Source organism: Sphaerodactylus townsendi, linkage group LG05 (assembly GCF_021028975.2).
Source record: "Sphaerodactylus townsendi isolate TG3544 linkage group LG05, MPM_Stown_v2.3, whole genome shotgun sequence".
Lineage (NCBI taxonomy): Eukaryota > Metazoa > Chordata > Lepidosauria > Squamata > Sphaerodactylidae > Sphaerodactylus > Sphaerodactylus townsendi.
In genome coordinates, this window is record NC_059429.1 from 68,048,675 (window position 1) to 68,071,882 (window position 23,208).

At 39.8% G+C, this 23,208-nt stretch overlaps 1 protein-coding gene across 1 annotated transcript in view; it reads left to right on the top strand.

Moving 5' to 3' along the window:
• FAF1 (Fas associated factor 1) overlaps positions 1–23,208 on the top strand; it is a 278,015-nt gene that overhangs the window by 228,863 nt on the left and 25,944 nt on the right. Inside the window, exons 16-17 of the mRNA XM_048498943.1 lie at positions 7,122–7,202; positions 15,701–15,778. Of these exons, the coding sequence (XP_048354900.1) occupies positions 7,122–7,202; positions 15,701–15,778 (159 nt within the window). The remainder of the gene's footprint in view (positions 1–7,121; positions 7,203–15,700; positions 15,779–23,208) is intronic.

The window sequence follows — 23,208 nt, forward strand, 5'->3', positions numbered from 1 at the left end:
TAGTGACCTCTTACTGAGTGATCTAAGTTAGGAGTAACAACTATATCTGTATGAGTAACTATATCCTTTCAAGAGTGGGTACGTTTAAGTCCTAACAGAGATGGTGATTCATATCCTGGTAAATTGCAGACCAAATTCTAATTTTTGAAGAGAATTCTTAATGTCATAAGACAAATGGTTAAACTCCAAAAAATAACTTAAACATTTTTACTATGGTTTTTTGTTAGGTTCTAAATGATTTTCCAGTTACATTCTGAACTTTTCTTTCTGCAGAATTAATTATAGATATGCACGTCCTTGTGACTGCATTATAAGGTGATGGACTGTATGATTATAATCCTCCGTAGTTGTGGAATTTCTTTTCAACCTGAGGAACTGACCAAAAGACAGGTTATCACATAGGTGTTGTGGATAGAAACATACCTAAATTAAGCTTCTCTTGAGCCCATTCAAAAGTGTGTGTGGGGATTAATTAGGCGTTGGAGGCAGCGCAAGTCTATGCCAGTGGATTTGCCCTTCCTGGGACTCTTGCCATGGCAAAGGGGTGGATCTGCCAGCAGGCAGCCGCTGTGGTCTAACGAAACAGCCAGGCATGGCAACACATGCCACACTAGGCCTCCTGCACGTCCATTGCCTGTGCTGGCATTCTGGGGGCATAGCGGGGTGAAGCCAACAGTAGTCAGCTTTCACCCTCACTTCGTCACCAAAAATGCTGGCACCCAGCTCCTAGACTTACCCATCTTTTTGGCTGCTGGTCTGTACTGTTGGCACAGAGGCTGTGGTTATAGGAGCTCTCAGAAGTGAGTAGTACCTGTAGAATACTGAGGGCTCGGGGTCATTTATACCAGATTCAACTACAGTGTAGCAGTAAGAAAGGAAATAAAACATATTTTATTGGCATAGTTTGGTCTACTGTTGTTGGGCAAGGTTTTAATACAGTTGTAGGTAGAAGCACTGTTAAAAATATCCCATGTCCTTCACCGAAGTTTCAAGATGTCTTAGGAGTATGGGCTGTTGCCAACAGTATGCAAATATTTATGTTTCAAGTGTTATGTTTTCTCTTGAACAAGGATCTTTCCCAGGTTGGCTGAAAGAGGCAGTGGTCTGCTCCATTCTTAAAAGACCAAATTTAGTTCCTCAGAACTTGGCCAGTTACTACCCAGTTTCAAACCTTCCATTCCTGGATAAAGTAATTGAGAGAGTGGTGGCGGGCCAGCTTCAGACGTTTCTGGAAGATACCAAAGTGTTGGATCCCTTCCAGTTCAGCTTCCACCCTGGTCATGGGGCTGAGACGGTTTTGGTCACTGTTGTGGAGAAGTTCCAGTGCCAGCCAGACAGAGGTGGTTCGGCGCTGCTGGTGTTGTTAGATCTCGCCGCAGTGTTCAACACGGTAGATCACAACCTTTTGCCTTGCTGAACTTGGGGTGTGGGGGACAGCCTTGTGCTGGATGAACTCATTTCTCCGAGACCGGGGACAGTGGGTAATGTCGAGGGAGAAGAGTTCCCGGTGATATCTCATTGAATGTGGGGTGCCGCAGGGAGTGATCCTTTCCCTGATGCTTTTTAACATCTATATGCACCCCCTGGCCAAGCTGGTCTGGAGCTTTGGGCTGCGATGTCATCAGTACGCAGATGGCACCCAATTGGTCCTTACAATGGCGGGCCCCTGAAGCTCTCCAGTGGTGTTTGGAAGCTGTGGCTGGTTGGTTAAGAACTAGCAGGTTGAAACTGAATCCAGCAAAGATGGAGGTCCTGTGGGTAGGTCACGGGGAGATGCTGGCCAACTTTAGTCTACCTGTGCTAGATGGCAAGGCTTTACAATCTGGGGGTGATCCTGGACTCGGGGGTTTCCCCAGGTCACCCAAACAGCCCGGACTGCATTTTACCATCTTTGCCAGACAAAGCAGTTAGCTCTGTATCTCTCCCGTTCTGAACTGACCACAGTGATCCACGCAACAGTCACCTCCAGGCTAGATTACTGTAACTCGCTGTACGCTGGCCTAATCCAGAAGTTGAAACTTGTCCAGCATGCAGCCGTGAGGCTCCTGCTGGGAGCCTCTAGTAGGCATCTGTCCTTTTCCACCTTCACTGGCTGCCCGTCGAGTACCGAGTAAGTTGTTCTGCAATGCAACATTAGTATTAAAAAAACCCCTCTGCAAATATTTTAGGTAGCTAAATCTCTTATTTAGATAAACAGTTTTTCATTGTCTAATCATGAACTTAATTAGAAGGTCTGAAGCATCTGAGTAGGAAACTGTTCACTTTGAAATGAAAAATGTTTAGTTGTGGCATTTCACATCTTTCAGCCAAAGTAAGGCAGTCATGCATAATATATCTTTTACATTCTTGACATCCTTCTCACAGGCCATTCCAAAGAGTAAAATTAAATGCCCAAATTCTTTCAACTGAGTATCTATACTTGCCAGTTGTCAAAAAACCCACAGAGGTAGATTTACTCTTCTCCTAGTACAGGGGTAGGGAACCTGCGGCTCTCCAGATGTTCAGGAACTACAATTCCCATCAGCCCCTACCAGCATGGCCAATTGGCCATGCTGACAGAGGCTGATGGGAATTGTAGTTCCTGAACATCTGGAGAGCCGCAGGTTCCCTACCCCTGTCCTAGTACCTCAGTCATTCTTATCAACCCTTACTTGAGGAGTACTTGAGGTTTTCAACATTTGTACTAATTCAGATCTCATTCTTGCATGGCCTTTGTTTCAAAGCAGATTCAGTCTTCTTGAAGTCAGGGACAGATTCAAAAGGTGGCAAGCGAAATCAAAGCAATGACTCGCAATATCAGCCTAACCGAATAGACAGAAAAGGATACCTCTAACACACCATACTGAAATTATATAGAAAAGGACTCTACCCCATGTGGTAATTGCTGAACCAATGGGATTTGTGCACTAATTAAACTATAGCAAAACTTGTTATTTCAGAGGTTCCCAGTTGCAAGCGGTTACAGAAACTAAAAGGAATGCTATTTCAATTAACTTGTTAAATTTTTTTTGTGACCTGAAGGGTTAAAGCCAGTCTCTTTTATAGTTGTGTTTGCTAAAAACATAAAATAGACAGACAAGATATTTTAGATTCAAGAAGCATACAAAATGGCAACCCTTATGTCAACTCAATAAAATAATAAATTAAAACATACTTTCTTTACAGAGTATATGTGACAATATTGAATTACACAACAATAGTTGTTTAACAGCCCGATCCTTGGGGGGGAGGGGGGGCAATAGGCCAATGGAGGGGATGCAGGGCCATGCTGGCATGTTGCCTTTCCGCCAGCTTAAGGGGCACCGTCACCAGCAGAGCGGGCAGAAACACCAGCAGCTGGGACCCCACAGCGCTGCAGCAGCAAAACCCAGAACTGGGCACCACTACAGAGCTATGCCAGCAGCCAAGTGGATGCCAGTATGGGGGTGGGCTGGCCAGGGTGTCCCCAGGGGTGGAATCAACTGTAGTCAGCTTCCACCCAGGCTTTCAAGCTGGGAATGTTGTGGCCAGAGCCTCAGACTTTTAGGTGGTATAACTCCATTCAGTCCTATGGAGGGCTTTCCAGGCAGCTGGGTTTCTGTTGTTGTTGTTGTTTTTGCTGCCTACCTACGCCACTTGAAAGTTCTCTGGAGGTGGTGCAGCAGTGTGGCAGCAGTGCCAGCCCTAGAAAGTTGTGGATTGGGCCGTGAAACAGTTTGAGTTAATTTCTAGTTTCAGAAGTGACTTTTTAAATGCCACAACCTAACAAAATTGGTACTGTAAATATTATGGCCTTTTCTTTTCCTTGAGAAAAGGATGGGTATTTTCTGCTGACTTTTCAATGTTCTCAAATTTACACAGATGTGAGGGTACCAAATAACAAAAACAAAATGTTGAAAATGTTCCTGGTTTAAGGAAAAGCTCCTTATTTTCCAAAACTCAGGAAGTGCTCATAATCTTTACTGGAAGTTTAACACAAATGTAACTAAAATGGTGCATTTACTCTGGCTTTATTTCCCTACTTGCCAGAATGGGAATGCCTTCCCTCCTGTTCCCTCTCCTCCAATTAGGATCTGAATGCATGGATCTGAATGCCTCTTCTAATATTTTCATCTGTGTCCATGTTAGGGATCTAGAATAACTAATCCATAGTCATAAACCAATTGGTACAGGTATTTATTCCAATGTTCTACTTGTGTTTTTATCACTTCTGTTTGCCAGAGACAGGTGATGCTGACTGGGAAAGGTTTAGGAGGTCCATTCTGCACAGCAAAAATAAGATGTTCTGAGGATGCTAAAAAAGGCATCTTCGGAGGAACTCTGCACAGCTTTTTCCCCAAGGTGTCCTCAGGATGTCTTATTTCATCCCAAGCTGAAATTTTGAAGACGCTGAAAGGTGACCTTTTTTTCCGTCAAGTTGTCTGCAAGATGTCTCCTGCCTGGCTGTGCAGAGCTCAGGAGGCATATTATGTTTCCCACCTGACCATTAAACTCTATGGTCTGTTTCCTCCTCAGCTTGTGTGCTGCTGTAGGGGTTCTCCCTGCCTCCATTTGCTGAAGACTATCCCAGGATGTTTGCTCTGCAGACTCCAATCCTGGGCACCTTTTCAGCCCCAAAAGTACATAGTTGTACTCAGCTTGTCCTGCCAATTCCGGCAATACATAGTTTCCCTTTTTTAAATAATATTTTAAAGTAATATTTTTGTTAATTTTCTCAAGTATAATTGAACAGAAAAGAAAATACAGAAAAAGGAAAAAAGGAACATACAGCTACCCATAAACTAATTAACTACACACACATACACACATATAATTTTTACACATTGGATCTTAAGATTACAACACTAATATCATTCAATGAGAACATTACATTAAAATTTGTTACTTTCTAACCTTTAGTTCGAAAACAGCAATAAATATCTAGTAAGCAGTTACTCATATCTTAATAGCAAATTAATATTCTTAATATTTTTATTATTCTTGCATAATTGATTCAGCCTCAAATAAGAAATACAGTTCCCATTTCTCATCAAACTCTTGTTTTGACCATCTGTTTACCATTGTAAACATTGACCATTGTAGCATATTCTCTATTTTCCCAGAGTACTGTATTCTCTTTCAGTTTTCCAGCAGGATGCAACTGTTGCAGCTGTTAATAAGTGCTAACATAGTTCACTAAGCTTCTTTGGAAGGTTTTCAGGCAAAATGCCTAATAGCATTGTTTAAGCAGTTAAAGGAAATTTTAGTTAAAGTATTTTTTTTGGCATTTTCATATGTACTTCTATCCAATACTTTGAATTTTTTACAAGTCCACCATATGTGAAAGACCCAACTTCTTCTCTTCTTGACAGCTCCCACATAAACCATCACTATGTTTACTCATCTTAATAACTTCAGGAGTTATATACCATCTATAAAACAATTTCTATCAATTCTCTTTTAACATTTGGCACACAGCAAGTTTAATATTTTTGGATCATGTTTCCCATTGTTGAAAAGTTATCTCTTCTTTAAAATTGTTCATCCATTTTACCATGCAGACCTTTACCTGTTCCATTTCTGTTTTGTATTTCAGCAAAATCTTACATATTCTTTCCATCAAATGTGGTTTCTGAGAAATAATCTCTTTTTCAAAGTTTGACATTTTATGTAATATTCCTCCCTATAGATTTAATTCTCTTCTGAGTCTAGATACCAACTGAAACTGTCAAACATTGTATTTTCTTGCCCGCCTTCTTTATCTCGTGCCATGCTTTAATTTTCCCTTGCCTTATTGGTCATTTCCTTATAGACTATATTATCATTCTTCTTCTGTGTTTCTTTATCACTGTAAGCTTGTATGGGAGATTTTAAAGGTGAATCGTGGGACTGAGTCATACGTAAGTTTCTTCTCAGATTTCAAAAAGTCCTTTTCTTATTCCATGGGAGTCTTTTCTAATCAACTCTGCCTTTTGATTAGCTTTTCCCCTCCATAAATAACTATGTATACCCATTGTTAGATCTGCGGTTTCTATTTATAAGTCTCTGAAAAGGGTTTAGTATCCAGTCAGAAATCCACACGAGCCCTGCTGCTTTCCCCCCCAAATGCTACTTTTTAACCAGCTTGTTTGGGCTGCCCCATGACTTGGTATCTTTTCTCTTAGCTACAATATTATACTATTTGCCATACATCAGCTCATCCAAATATCACTAAAAACAAAGCCATGTAATTTCAATGCAAACAATCTTCCTCCACTAACAATATTTTTTATCAAGCCAGGATGAGGTTTAATGCCCTGAGTTGTAAATTCATCAAATCTGCATACATCTAATCAAAAACTGAATTGTCCCCAGATCTGGCTCATTTGAGCCATTTTCCACCACACTGTTCCCTCCTGAGAATGGAACTCCATTTTTTCCAGGAATATTGGACAAAACATCTCTCTTTGTATTGCCAAAGTGTTAAAACTTCCTATAGTTAGTCAGCCGAAACTAGTGTTCTCTGAACTGCCTTTGGTTCAGTTAACACTGTGCCTAATGTCACATCTGCCTTTGCATCTAACACAGATATTGGATCCTGTCTCTTCAAACTTTTCTTCTGGATCTGATAAATATCACTGTTCATCCAAGCGCCTCTGCATTTCCAAATGTCTATTTAACCTCTATCCAAATCCTAGGCTTCTTGAAACTCTGTCTCTGTATTTTTGCCAAACTCTGTGGGAACTTTTTATTATTTTGTTCTTCAATAAAAGCATTAAACTTCACTCAAATTCTGGTTTCCTGTGGATTTCTAAAGGGAAAACCCCTTAAAAAATTTGTAGAGATTCCAAAGCCCGTCTTCTTACATTGCAAGGTCTGTCTCTGCTAATTTCCCTACCTAAAATGGGTCAGACCTCTCTAATTTGGGTAACAAAAGTGTGTGAAAAAAAAGTCTCCAGCCTTGGATCAGATTTCTGAAGAAGAAATCTATCTTATGGAACTGAAAGTTCTGCATTACATTGTGAATGAATGGTTGTATATTGAAAACTTCATCCTTCTAGTTGTTGGATATGTAGTGCAAGAAGCAGCCACAGGGAAAGAATATGACTATTATTACCATGTAGTCTAAAGTAATAACACAGTTCTACCCTGGTTTTTGATCTGCCTTCCTTTTTGTTTCCCAGGATGAACGTGAAGCCCGAGAGAATGTGAAGAGAGAACAGGATGAAGCTTATCGAATCTCACTTGAAGCTGATAGAGCAAAGGTGTGTACAGTGCCATGTTTGTTTAGTATTCAAAGTGTTATTCATGTCTCCTGCAATCAGCAGTTGTATACAGGAATGTTTGTGGTTGCATAGAGCTAGCACTCTCTAGAACTGACACAACTGAAGTCATTATTCCACCCCTGAAGGTGGTAACAGACAAAAGAGACAGTCTTCTCTATTTCAGCAGGAAATGAATTAATTCCTTTTAAAAATAATCTGTATTAGTTTACAGATTTAAACAAAGGAAACATACCGTATCCTTTATCTACAATTTCAGTTTTAAAAAAGGGAAAAATCCATTTTTGAACTAAACTTCCCATGGAACATAAATTCTATACAATCAACTTCACATCCAAGTTGCAACTGAAAATATTTATAAACCTCACTCTATTAACCAACTTCTACACTACTTACTTTAGAAATCTGTGTCATTTTTAAATAATAAAACATCTCTATCAGTGTTGCAGATTAACTGACAGGCATTGAAAGTTGCAGATTCACTGCATTGAAATTCCCCAGTTCTTATATTTTATTAACATAGAGTTTGTCCATTGTAGTATATTCTGTCAATTTACTCAGCCAATCTTCCATTAAAGGAACTTCTGTAGATTTCCAGCTTTTTTATATTAAAATCCTAGTGGCTGAAATAATATATAGGATCAGTTTGTCTTTCCTTCTACAAATTTGTGAATCAAGTATATTTAAGAGAAACGTCTCCAGTCTAAACTTATTTATTTATTTATATTTATTGTTCAGTTTTCTATACCACCCTATCCCCGAAGGGCTCTCAGGCACCATTTCCCCCTAATAACAAATCATATCCCAATATTTTTTCATCAGATTATAAACCTCAAACCAAAATATTTTAACCTTCTTACATCTCCACCACATGCATTTAAATGACTAACACATATCAGATATTTTTATATACAATTTAGCTAGTCTTGCTGGATATAAATACCATTGGTAGAACATCTCATTGAAATTTTCTTTCAAATTAACACAACACATAAATTTTAAGGTCTTCTGATTTTATCCCATTCCTCCAATTTGATTACAATCCCCAAATCTTGCTCCCATATTATCATGTTTTCCTTGCCTCTTTCCAACTCTGGAGTGGATTCTGCATAGCAAATGCATAGCGGGTTGCAGGTATAATAAAGGAACTTGTTTTCCTTTTTCCCATTCATATTCGTGCTGTTCAGGCAGCTATTGGAGTCCATGGAAACAATCTGGGTTGCTTTCACACCTGTGCATGGAGACACTTCTCTTTTTAAAATTTTCTGCAACACATGCATAGTTGCGCAGGCATACAAAAATTAACCTCTGCAGCCATGCCAGTCTTCAAACAATAGAATCTGCTGTACCTGTGTGGTTGCAAATGTGCAACATGCAAAAAACTTTATAAAGAAAAAGGTAACTCCTTGCAATGTCAGGGAAATAATAAATGTGTTGTCTAGATTGTCATACTCACTGCCATGGGGAGAAAATGTGCTTGGGGAACTTTGTACCCTGTGGGGTCCTCAGAGAATCTGCCTACCACCTGCTGGGCGACCTGCACAGAATGGCAGGCAGGTGGATTCTCTCTGACAGTGGACAGCACGGAACTTCCAGTGAATGGGCAAAAAGGAGGGAGATAAAGGCCCCTTCCGAACATGCAGACTAATGCACTTTCAATCCACTTTCACAATTGTTTGCAAGTGGATTTTTCTATTCCGCACAGTAAAATCCAGTTGCAAAGTGCATTTGAAGTGGATTGAGAGTGCATTATTCTGCATGTGTCGAAGGGGCCAAAGTGTCTCCTGCTTAACTGTATATGTGGGAGTGGCTCCAACCCAGAATTTTGCAAAAGGATTACTCGTTAAGTGATTTTTGAAAATCCCGGGTTGAGGGAAATAAAACAGGGCAAACTCATTTTGGGGATGGGACATGTGCAGAGTCCCCCACCCCAAACGGTTTGTATTACGCCCTACACCATCTGCCCTGAGCAGAATCCACCTATGTCTCTAACTAGTAGGAGTTTATACATTTTTCAAAATTAAAATTTCTCCTCTGTACATGAAGCTTTCTACAGTTCAGAATTGTGTGAGTCAAATCCAACTTTCTCATCTTGTTAAACTTTTCTTTCAATTAATGATATAGAAACCAATGACATTGATTTCCGTTCACCACTATTTAATGTACTTCCTTTAGAATCTGTTTTCCTCCACATTTTTATTATAGCCATACACCTCAAATAATCTATGTTCCTTTGTCTTTCAATAGTACCTCTTCATGTGCAGATATCCACCTTGTATATTTATACTCGTTATCCTCCTATGTTCTTCCCAAACTTTGCCTATAGGAGGGGAGGGGGAGGGGTGGCATGCAAGGGAGGGGAGGGAGGGAAGGGTGGCATGCAAGGGAGGGGAGGGATCATTAAATCATTAATGATCATTAAATCCATTACACATCTTGTCTTTCATGTACTATATATAAGCATGCCATCAGTATATCAGGTCACACAAGTTTAATAAATCCTTATTTTTGAGCAGCATCTACCCTTTAAACCATGCTAATGCTGCTGCTTGGTAGTAAAATTTGAAATTTGGCAATCCTAAACCTCCACGTTCTTGAGTATCACATGAGTTCTTATATTTAATTCCTGGTTTCTTTCCCTCTCACACAAATTGTAAAATATCTTTCTTCACGTTCTTGAAAAATATGTCTGATACGAATATCAGAATTGTCTAGAATAGAAAGTTTATTTTTGCTAATACATTGGATTTGATCACCACAATTCATCCAAGTAGGGAAAGTTTCAAATTCGATCATCTTGTTAAATCTTTTTTAATTCTCTTCCATATTAATTCATAATTATTTTGGAAAAATAATGAATTTTGTTTAGTTATATTAATAATAAATATTTTTCTCCCTACCATAGTTTACCTTTTTATTTATTTTGTTTGATCTCTGTGTCATATTAAATGTCATGATCTTTGTCTTCTGTTCATTTATCTTCATTCCAGCCTCATTACCATACTCATTTAAGTTTTCTTTTAATATCTTCGAGAAATCTAAAGGTTGTTGTAACGTGACTACGACATCATCAACAAAAAGTCTTATTTTATATTCTTCTTTATTTACCTTACTTCCCTTTAGATTATTATCATCCTTTAATTTCCTTGCCAAGACCTCTAATGCCAAAATAAATAGTACGGTAGGGGAAATAGTGGACAGCCTTGTCTAGTAGCCTTTGTTATCTCAATTGACTGTGATAACTCCCCATTTATTTTTAGTCTTGCTGTTTGAAATGTATAAATCACTTTACTCCATTTTTGAAAAATATCTCCAAATTCCATATTCTGTAGTACTTTGGTCATAAACTTCCAATTCAGGTTATCAAAGGCTTTCTCTACATCCAGAATAAGCAACTGCTTTCTTTTTTACATGTAGGTATTCAATGTTGTCTAGAACTATTCTAATATTATTTCTCAAATGCCTATTTGGTAGAAATGCACACTGCTCTTTATCAATAATTTTGTTCATAGCCACTTTTAACCTGTTTGCCAAAATATCTGCAAAGGCTTTATAATCTGTATTTAACAAGGATATAGCTTTATAATTTTTAACATTACTAAGTTCCTGATCTTCCTTTGGTAGTAATGTGATTGTAGTCTCTCTCTGTGAGTCTGATATTCCCTGTGTTAATAGTATGTTATTCATAATAGGATTTCGTTCTTCCACATAATTTTTATAGAATATTCTCGTATACCCATCTGGCCCTGGCGCTTTACCCAATTTCATTTTTAATGGCTTCTTTAATTTCCTCTACTATTATTTCCTGATATAACATTTGTTTTTAACCTTCTGAAATTTTTATTTTAGTGTTCATAATATTTTCCTGCTAGTATACTTTACTCCACCTTCTTTCAGTTCTACAATTTTTCTGTTTTGTTTTTCTTTTCTCAATTTCCATGTCAACCAATTCCCTGGCTTATTGATCTGTTTAAAGTTTTTGCTACGAAGATCCTCATATAGTTTACATTCAAAAATGATATGGGGTATCGAATCTGGTAAGCCAGTCACATAGGGACATTCCTAAAAGGACATTAGATGAAAAAGCATTCATATGTGCCAAAGTAAAGGCTCTTCTTTGGGAAGGGGCATCTAAATTATCAAAATATTGGGCCAAAGATCCCAGTTTATTTTGAATGCCAAAGAAGGCAGGTGAACAAAAAAATGGCTGGGATGGAAAAAAATTCCGGTACTCCTGGTCTATAAAAATTCCAGTACTCCTGGTCTGTTTAATAGTCCTAAAAATAGATCTTTTGTCAGAGAGTAACAAGGAGTTGAAGGTGATTCTAATTTGGAATAGTTTCTGTAAGATGACCTGAAACTACTGGGACAAATAAGGACCGTTCTTTAAATATATAGTAGGTTTTCAGATTCATCTCTGAAATGAATTTTGATTCAATATTTAAAAGTTGCAATCCTATCCTTAATTTCCATACAACTTTGACCCAATTCAGCACAAATGGCCAGATAATGAACACACTCGAGAGTCCCTATTTGTCTGAAGAAAGAGGCTTGAATGCATTCAGTAGCCTTATTAAAAGCCATAATCCATATAGGAATACCATATAAGATTTGTGATAAAACCTTTGCATTAAAATTTCTAATTGCTGCTAGAATAAATTGATTACATTTTTTAAAAAATGTTTTCTTTGTGTTGTAGAATGTTTATCTGTACAAAGTCAGTGAGCAACTACTTTAGTTTATGTTGAAGAGTAATACCCCAAAATTTGAAGACTTTAGCCTGTTCAAGTGCTATATTGCCAATAGACCATTTCTGAAGGTGTCAACTTCTGGGGAACACCATCAACTTTGGTTTCAGCAAAACTGATTAGAATCTTATTATCTTGACAGTATTGGTGAATGGATTTTAAGTATCTTTGCAAACCAACTCTAGTGCATGAGGGAATTGTGGTGTCATCTATATGTAATAAAAGTGGGGTCATGTCATGACCTACCTTTGGAGGATGACCATTAGCAAGGTGTACTTATGGTGCTAGATCATTTATAAACAGATTGAAAAGTTGAGGGGCAAAGACACAGCCTTGCTTAACATCCTTTGTTGTTAAGATTTTAGGAGTTAGATGGCCATTGGAGGAGTATTTAATTTGACATGTAGTGGCAACATGCCACCCGGAGCCCTCTTGGGGAGGGCTGGGTATAAATACAAATATAAAATAAAATAAAACATAAAGTTTTCTTAACAGATGCAATAATCTCAGTTTCATACCCAGTTTAAGCAATTTACTCCACAACAATTCTCTGTCAGTTCCATCAAAAGCACTTTTAAAATATATAAAAGCTACATAGAGCTTGGGTGCTGTGTGGTTTCCGGGCTGTATGGCCGTGTTCTAGCAGCATTCTCTCCTGATGTTTCGCCTGCATCTGTGGCTGGCATCTTCAGAGGATCCTCTGAAGATGCCAGCCACAGTACAGGCATCAGGAAAGAATACTGCTGTTCTAACGAAGCCACAAGCTAATGTTCGATTCAAATGAAAGCTGACAATACATTACATAGAGCTTATTTCTACCAGTATTCATAAACTTTTCTGCTAAAAAGATAAAAGATAAACAATGATCAACAATGGATTTACCCTTGGAAAAAAACAATTTGTTCCAAACTGATATTATGAGACTGGATCTAGTTCACTAGGCAGTGCTTAAGTTGTCTAGCGTATAATTTACCAATTATAGACATGACTAATTGGCCTAAAGTTGCCAGGGTTAGTAGGATCACCATTTTTGTGTATGGGAATAATAACTGAATTAAGCGAAGAGTTTGGGACAATCCCATATTGATCTATAAGAGTGAATAAATTGGCCAAGGGAAGAGTCCATCAATTATTTTTTTAAAAGTTCAGCAGGGAGGGCATCAGATTTTGAGGCCTTATCTGTTTTTAACTCTAAAATTAGTTTTTCAGTTTCCCTCAGGCTTAATTGGAGACCGCCTTGGAATATTTGCTGGGATTATATAATCTGAATTAATCAGGGAGTGCGACAAAGAGTCGGTAGAAGTGTTGATTATACTAGAATAATAACCCAAATTTGATATTAGGTTCAGATGAAAAAGATTTATCATTCAGAGTAGCAGAAACAGTTGACCAAAAGGCTTTACTGTTCTTAGATTTAATAATATTAAATAAATGGTCCCATTTCTCTTAAAAAAAACCCCACTCATTTCTTCCCTTCAATCAAATCATGATACTTCTTGTAGTCTAAGTAAGTATCAAGATTTTTGGGGTCATCATTTAAACAAACTTTCCTAAATTATTCCCTCAATTCTTTTCTTTTGGTTGCACCATCCCTGGTCACACCAAGAAGAGGGTTTGTTAACTGAGATGAGAGGAGGGGGAGCTTTAGTACTACATAACTCTATTATTGGAGAGTATAGAAGGATTGCTTCACTGTGTGAGCTAGAGATATTAAGGGCTTCTCTTCATTATAACATCAACTCTGACTCAAGAAGAAGAAATAATTTTCTTTCCATTGAACTTATTCTTTTCAAACAAAATTCCTCCCTCTCTACTAGAGGCTTAGTATTGTCACTATCCCTATAGTCCCTATTATAATTCCAAATTAATAATAACTTTCTATTTGTGTACCAATAGAAAAGGAGCTAAAGTTGGAAATAAATTTAGGGGAACAAAGACAGTAATCAACTGTACTTGTTCCACAAGAGGGTATATATGTGAAATAATAGTATAAGCAAGCTCAGCAGAGCCACTTAACATGATAAGGTTATGCTCCATACAAAATCAATAAGCCTAATCCTAGGTCTATTAATGACATCTGATAACTTAACCCAGTTACAGTTCAGAATGGATTTTCAACAGGAGAATGATAGACACTGATCAAAATTAAAAGGGCACTATTCTCATTAATCAAAGGGGCTATTGCTAAGTTCTGGCAAAACCCAAGTAAGGAGGAACTAGCTGAAAAGTCAGTCTTCATCAACATTGTAAGGCGGCCAGCTTTATAATTTGGGCAGATGGATACTGCTTGGTCAAGGAAAGTATAAAATCTGATAACTTAACCCAGTTATAGTTTAGAATCGATTCTGAATTGTAACTGTAACTGTAATTCTGAACTGTAACTGTAGCAGTATCCATCTGCCCTTTAGAATGAATTTTATAAGCAAGAATACTGTGTGTTATATAGCCATTAATACTTATTTCCTCCAACAACCATGTTTCTTGGAGTAAAATACAATCAAAGGATTTTAGGTAATCAATAAAATCAGGATCGTTAAATTTGTTTCTCCATCCAGCAATATTTCAAGCAATAACATAAAACTTTGGAAAGAAAGACTTTGCAGGTAGTCAGTCATTTTCACTATTTGATATAACATCTTGTGGGAATTTTATAGACACATCCGTTGTTGGGGAGTGCTTAAGCTTGCAGGATCAGAGCATTTGTCAGAGGATGCCCTTAAGTTTACAGAATCAGAGCAATTGTCCAAAGAAGTTAGATCAATACAAGAAATCTGTTCAACAGAACAGCTCTGAGAAGTTTCCTGATTATAAGTTTTGCTTCCTTCACTTTGTTTGATGGTTGAGGAAGATGTTTCCCAAGCAAACTATATGTTGGATTGTAAGGCTTAGAAAGCACATCGATCAGCTCACTAGATGCAGCTGGAAGTAGTTCATCCTTCAAATCAGTATACGGGGGGTTCGGGTTATTTGATCAAGCTGCCACAACTTAACAAGGATAGTGCTTGAATAGTTTCTGTTTAATTTGTATTTTATATTATTGGTAATTCGATGTTCATACATGTTCATACATTTTGCCCACTATTATGCTTGATGTGCATATATAAATTAACAAGCTTCCATCTACTTGCCAGGTGATCCAGTCATTAATTTTTGTGATAAAATAATTTGATCACAATGAGGAATGAGGCATGGATATTTTGTACACTTTTCTGGGCATTGTTAGCATCACAGGATAGAGCAATAGGTTGGCTTTTGAACAGTATATAGTATATACTATATACTCTTGCCCCAAGAAGCTCATCCAGTAACCAAACCAATGAGTTTAGGTGAAGTAAAACATTCTAATATGTATAACAAATATATTAATCAATGTACATGCTGTTCAGTGGCACAAACAGGACCAAATTAACCGGTATATTTGTAACTACATTGAAGCTTAAGAAATAACCAATAGTAGTTGTAGAGTCTTTTTTTATATTATGCTTGCTACTGATAAATAAAGGTATTTGGTAAGTTTTTTTGAAGGGAATGGCAGGATTGTACCAAGTTTGTCTCTTTCCATCCTGTCATTCTTTGTGAACAGGTTTAACAGAAGAGTTGCTTGCTTTTTGAAAATGACACATTTGGGAGAGTATGAAATGCTTACTATCTGAGTGCTCAGTCGCAACAGTAATTAGGGCCATCAGAATATAGTAATAATAAATCCTGTCTGACTTTTTTTTTGTTCTGTAGAGAGAAGCTCAAGAAAGAGAAACAGCAGAACAGTTTCGTTTAGAACAGATTAAGAAAGAACAGGAGGAAGAACGTGAGGTGAGACATTATACCTTTTGGTTCAATTGTATGTACAGAGAATGAACTTAAGTGTGAAAAAAGGAAGAACTTTAGCATTTATATTTCTGCTGGGAAGTATCCTTCTGGTACAAAAACCAATATTAGGGTCTCCAAGTTATTTTTTTTTCACTGTGGTGGAAGAAGCAGAAGACAGAGCAGAGGGAGTGTACAACTCTGAAATCCATGTCTGATTCCCCCACCCCACCCCAGTTTCAATACTGGGAGTGAAGTATCTTTCACAGAGGCTCTTATTTTGGATATTACTTTGTCGTATCTCTTTCTTTCTTGTCTCTTCTCCTCCTAGATTATCTCATAACTTTCCTTAATAAACATCTTGATTTCTTTTCTAAAACTGAATTAAATTACTACTACTACTACTACTACTTCAAATATGTTGTTTTAATTTCTTTCCCTCTTTAACTTTCCATATATATAGAATATTTCTTTCTGTAATATTGTGCTTATTAGGTTGGATTTTGGACACAATGGCCGCTTGGAAACTGTTTTCTTACACAAAGCTGTGGAACCAGTCCTCGTTTCATCCTGTAACTGGCCTTCCTCATTTGAATGCAGATTGCAATAATGAAAAGAAAATAAGATATATTTGTATAGCAATACAAAAGCATTATTAACAATGCTGTTTACTAACACTCCCGATGTTCAAGTGTGCAGATTACCTGTATTCTATTGTTGTGAAATACTGTTTGCTTATATAAGGGACTTTATGTTCAGCATTTCTGTTTGAGATCCAGTCACTCATCTATTCACATACTGAATATCTTTTTCCATCAACAGTTTGCCAACCTCAGGAGTTGTAAACTCTATTCTTCCCATCATTGTTCTTAAAGATAGTCTACTACCATGGAATAGCCATTGTAAATAGCCATTTGCTGCTAAAACACTAGAGACTGGTTACTTCAGGATAGTATGCTTTGCACAATGAAAATAGCTCTAATGAGCTACTGTTGTTTATTTTTCTCTGGTATAATTGCTTATGTTCAGTAAATAATGTTGCATCTGTTCTTCAGTAATGGAGAATGTCAAAACAAAAAGTTATAAAGCAGGTGCTTGAGGAAAGAAAGTGGAAAGACATAAAAACACCAATTTTTAAAATATAAAGCATTGAATAGATAAAAGATCAAAAGAAATAACAAATTAAAGTGTTTGTTTGTGTTGCCTTGAATTTCAAATTCCATTTCTAATAATTACTGATAACATCCCATAATATTATCTGTCAGGAACTAACGCATTAAACAACCATTTGCAATTTTTGTTCTTACACTTCTTCCATTTGTATTAGACCCTTCCTGCTGTCTATTGCCCAGTGGTTCTCAACCTGTGGGTCGGGACCCGTTTGGGGGTCAAACGACCCTTTCACAGGGGTCGCCTAAGACTCTCTGCATCAGTGTTCTCCATCTGTAAAATGGATAAATGTTAGGGTTGGGGGTCACCACAACATGAGGAACTGTATTAAAGGGTCATGGCATTAGGAAAATTGAGAACAACTGGGCTAGAGAATAGTATGACTAATCCTTTATACTTGTAAGGGTTTTTGAAATTTGGAGTGGAGGGAGAATTTTCCCCTATCAACAGTCTGCATGGCATATTTATTTTTAAACTTAAGAAGGGAGGGACAGCTTCTTGTGGAGAAAAGTTCATTGTTGTGGTACCTGTGTAGTCCCACATGGGTACTGCGCACATGCAGGCTTACTAGAGAGAGGTTTGAAACTCCAAAAGTGTCTGAGGGTGTTCAGTCTCCTTCCCCACACTTTTGCAGTGTGATTTAGAAGGGGGTGGCACACCTTTCCCTTAGGTCTCTCTCTGTTGCTACTGAGAGAATTTCATTAGCATTTCTATCTATTTTTGAACCAACACAAAACTGCCAACAATTTCTACCTCATCCTACTGCCTCTTTAGAGTGAAGTGTGGCACAAAAAACATGCTTCAAAAATGTGAGTCCTGTAGGCCAAAAGTCCTCCACAGACAACCAAGTTTATGCCTCCTGTTCCTCAGCAGAGTATGATGTTTTGCATTTCTCTATTTGCTGCCAATTTACCCCCCAAAAGCAAAGCATGATAAAACTTCCTGCCACAAAGTGGTGCTCTGGGGAAAGGCTTTGTCAAGTGCAACTCAGGAGAAAGATGCAGACAAAATGCCATCCTCTAATGCTGATAGATACATCCAGGTGTCTTTGATTCCAGTAGTTCCCAGGCAAAGAACATGCAATTATCAGTGCATGATGGACCACTATCTACCCTTCTTGGAGATGTTACCCAATGATAAAAGCAGACTGACAAAATTACTGGCCCTAGAGGCATATAAGCTGTCCAAGCACCTGGGGACAAGTTTTAACACAAGGAAGTGCTTTCAAAGCTCAGAAGTAAATCGTTTCAGCCTATAGCCACTTGTTCTTTCTGTCTCTTCACCATAAAAATGGTGTTTCTGGTTGCCATCACATCAGCTAGAAGGATCAGCAAACTTCAGGCACTGCAAAATGACCTCCCGTTTCTGAAAGTCTTTGTGCTGGCAGTCAGGGCAGGTGTGCTGCTAAGCACCAGGACTGAGAAGCCTTCTGAGGCGTGGATTTAGCCCGAGACAGGGTCAATCAGTTCACTGTCAGGTCTAAGCACAACACTGCAAGCCAGTGGGAGAGTCCAGAAAACAGAGTCAAAACAGTCCAGAGAGTCAAGTAACACAAATTTGACAAACCAGGAGGGAGTAGCCAAGAAGCGAGGTCGTGGGAAACCAGTCCAAGGTCAAAGCAAAATCCAAACACTCAGAGCAGTGGCATGCAGGAGTTTCTGAGAAACTCAAGCATTGCATCCATAGATGTAGCTCTTATTGCAAATGGTTATATGCTTCTGGGCTGCTTGCTTGGGTTCAACCCACACCGGGCCTGCAAGCGAGCAGAACGATGCCTCCCTTTCAAGGCCACCCCCAGTTTCTGCTGGCAACTCTGTGTTACATCTGAAGAATGTAACACAGCCCTTCGGGGATCGGGCGGTATACAAATTAAATAAATAATAATAATAATAAATAATAATAAATAATAATAATAAGAATCAGAAATGCTATCAATCTGCCTGGTATTTCTGATAAGCCCTGAACTGGGAAGCTGTAATTCTTCCTCTTCTGCTTACACAGCTGGGGTGGCTCTGCGCAGCTCAGGCAAGTCTTTCGCTGACGAACTGTCACCTACAGCAGAGGGGGCCATGACAGTCTTTTACACTACGGTAGTCCTTTGAACATTGCTCTAATTCCTACTAAAGTAACATTTAAATTCCATTTAAATTAGGATTCCATTTAAATCACCCTACTGGTGCTGTATCCACATCTGCCAGATGAAAAGGAGCAAGCTATGTGTTCCGTAGATGTATGTAAATGCTTCTTTTCTCTCTTACTTTAATTATTATGCTTATTTTCTATCTAGACAGAACTTAGCCCTTTAGGAAGAATGCCAATTTATTCAATTTTAGACTAGAGAACTGAGACAAATTTTCTCACCATTCTTTCAATGGTAGGAAATTTTTTCAGCAACTCTGGACTCTTGGGGGAGTCCTTGTGGACTGGGGAGCTCTTTTTTGATGTAGAGACACCAACTTTTCAGCATATCTGTAAGTGCTTCTCCATATGAGATTCACTCATGTTTGGTGAAGTTTGGGTCAGGGGGTCCAATTTTATAGGCACTCCGTTTCCTCCATTTGGAGACCCACAAAATTGTACCCCCTGACCAAGTCTTCACCAAATTTGGGGTTCTTGTAAGGAAAAGCATCTGCAGCTCCACTGCAAGTTTGGTGCCTCTATCTGGAGAAACAGTTTCCCTAAAACCGTGGAAAGATTTGTCATAGGGTAACGTGGAGCTGTCCTTTTGAAAAGTGAAAGGCTTTTAAAAAGCTCCTATGTTAGCTAATGGAAAAGCTTTGCTGGGCTTGGTGGTGGGGGTGTTTTTAAGGTAGAACCACCAAATTTGCAGCATGGCTGCTGGCACCTCTCTTTGCAAGTACCCTTGAGATTGGTGAAGGTTGGGCTAGAACAGGGGTAGGGAACCTGCGGCTCAAGAGCCGCATGCGGCTCTTCTGCCCTTGCACTGTGGCTCCACGAGCCCAGCTGCCGGCTTCATCCTTGCCTGCCCTGCAGGCAGCAGGGCGGGCGTACCAACTGCCCACGGACGGCTGGGCCGCGCCGCGGGCTTCCCCTCTCGCCCACCCCGTTGGGGCGGGGCGAGTGCTTTCTCAGCAGACGGTGAGGCCGAGCCACCGGCTTCATCCTTGCCCGCCCTGCAGGCAGCAGGGCGAGTGCACCAATTGCCTGCAGATGGCTGGGCCGCGCCGCGGGCTTCCCCTCTCGCCCGCCCCATTGGAGCGGGGCGGGCGCTTTCCCGGTGGCCGGCAAGACTGAGCCGCCGGCTTCATCCTTGCCCGCCCTGCAGGCAGCAGGGCAGGCACACCAATTGCCCGTGGCTGGCTGGGCTGCGCCGCGGGCTTCCCCTCTCGCCCACCCCGTTCGAGCGGGGCGGGCGCTTTCCCGGCAGCCGGCAAGGCCAAGCCGCTGGCCCCATCTTTGCCCGCCCTGCAGGCAGCAGGGCAGGAGCATCCATGCGCTTCTCAGAATAAGTGGAGTAAAAGGTAAACAAACCCAAATATATACAGTGTTATTTTTATTTTAAATGTCAAAAATTATTTGCGGCTCCAAGTGTTTTCTTTTCCCGTGGAAAACGAGTCTAAATGGCTCTTTGAGTGTTAAAGGTTCCCTACCCGTGGGCCAGAAGGTCCAATTTTATGGGCGCTCAATTTTTCCTCCATTGTTTTCCTATAGAGGATGGATGGGGGCATGCCCTGTGGAAATCCATAAAATTTGACCCCCTGAGACAAATGTAGGGGCTCCTCTAAGGCAAGTCACCTGCAGCTACGCTGCAAATTTAGTGCTTCTACCTCAAAAAACTGCCCCTCTCCAAGCCCCACAAAAGAAAAACCAGAAAAATTCTTCTTTTGGCTTTGTGTTTTTAGTTCCATTAAAATGGCATCTCTTTTTTCTGGCTCAGGTTTACGTAATAGCAATATAATACCTAATTGAGACGCAGTACTGGAAAGAGTGGCCCTGCAATCTCGATTCAACTGAGAGCTTGCACCTGTCTTCCTGAGACTGCTAAGTTACCTTATATACTTGCGTATAAGTCTACTTTTTCAGCACATTTTTTGTGCTGAAAAAAGCCCCCTTGATGTATAAGCGAGTGAACGGGTGGTGAACAGGTGGGGAGAACAGGTGGTGAGCAAAAAAAGGCTAGGAGCTGTGTTTTTCTGCACCTGCTCCCTTCTATATGGACACAAAGGCAGCTCCCAGGTAAGCCTTGGGCTGTTGCTTCACTGCACTACAGGTGGCCAGTAGCTTCATTCACAGTGAATATTCACTGAATAGGTGTGAATATTAAATATTAAATTTATATGTTACAGAATTTTTGTTCAGGCCAGGAAGCTCCATGAATGCTAGGGAGCCATACTCATTGGGAAATCCTCACCATTGGAGCCCATGGTGGCAGGAATCCTTTCCACACAGGGTGCCCTGGGGTGCAGCCACAGCCAGCACCTTTCTTGGCCCCCACCCAGTGTTTTTGGAAAGCTGGTGGGACTTCTCTCCAGCTGAGCTTGCAGAACTGCAAAAAAGACTTGCTTCGGGGCAGCGGCTGCCATCACCATGCAAGCATCTTCACTGTGTAATGATAAGCTATCCTTGTTGAAGGAGAACCTGTAGGGACTTTTTAAAAGGGGGATCTTGTTGAGCATCTTCCCTATGAAACTCTGAAGAGATACTGTCTGTGAGAGTTATATATGCCACTTCAGAACTTTTAAAGTTATTGCTGATACCATACTGTTTTTCTTTGAAATAAATATTTAAAAACATTTTTATCGGTATCTATTTTTATTTTTGAAATTTACCAGTAGCTGTTGCATTTCCCACCCTAGACTTATACACGAGTCAATAAGTTTTCCAAGTTTTTTGTGGTAAAATTAGGTGCCTCGACTTATATGCGGGTCGACTTATACACAAGTATATACGGTAGCTCTCCGATTTGCAACTGCACAAGTACCACAATGACTGTCTGACTCCCTTACCTCACTTCGGTGTCAGAGAGGAACTGAGGGAAGGGCACTCTGACACTTCTACATCATACTGCAAAAAGTGGGAAAAGGCTTAGGAGAGGGAGACAGAGCACCCCAGGGATTTTTTGAGCTTCAAAAAGTTTCCATTATAAGCCTGTGTGTGCACAGTATCCAAGTGTGACTGCACAGGCGGCCACTTCATAAATAACTGCTGCAGCAGTTCATCAACTGTGTTAAGTGCAAACCTTTTTTCAGTGCTGTGCAGGACATCCATGGCCCTCTAAAGGAATCCCTGATTGTTGGGCCTTCATAATCCTTACAGAAAGCCATCCTGAGCCTGATCTTGGTCAGGGAAGCTCCCAAAGGCACCTGGAATCCCTGATTGTTGGGCCTTCATAATCCTTACAGAAAGCAATCCTGAGCCTGATCTTGGTCAGGTGAGCTCCCAAAGGCACCTGGTGGGCCACTGCGAGTAGCAGTGGGTATATGGGTATATTTAAAATAAGTCTAAAACGTGAAATATTACCTTACTTATATGGTAGAGAGCAATACATAGAAATGACCTGTAGGCAACAAAGATGGTTTTTTAAACCATCTGTTTAATTTAAAAGGGCCTTTGATCTCCAGCCATGTAGGCATACATCCCTTAGGACGGTATACAAAGAATACATATTCTGGTTACTCATAGGATTGAGAAAAGCCACCCACTCTGCATAAGCAGCACAAACAGGATGGAGGCTCTTGGGGCTGGAATTCACATTTCCGATCCCCACACAGCTTGACATCCTTCCCCCCCCCCTTCCCCCTTTCTTCCTCATCTTATGATAACAAATTCTCTGATTTGACAAGAATCTTTCTACTGCCCCCTCCCTCAACAGCCTGAAAATCCTCCTGTCCCCTGCCAACTGAGTCCACTGAAAGGAGGGAAAAGCTGGAGCATAGTGCCACATTTTGAAGATGACACTGAGCTCTGCCCCCTTCACAGATTGGGTGTGGACAGAGCTTTTGCATAGGATCTGCCTGTACCAACATGCTGGTTTCCTTTTAAGTCACAGCAAAGGAGGGTTTTCTTTGTTCTAGCTTAAAAGGGAAAGCCCTGGGAGCCCCACAAGTCAAGCTTGAAAAGAGCACAGCATCATATGTAAGCTTCTCAGTAAAGTGGGGGCATGCTATTTTCCACCCCAGTAAAGATCTTTTTGTGGAAACATCCGTACACAGAATCTGGATGGAAGGCGTCAATCAAACCATTTTAAGTTTCAAGTCAAATACAGTTGTCTGGTTTTTTTATCTGCTCTGTTTCCTCAGCAATGG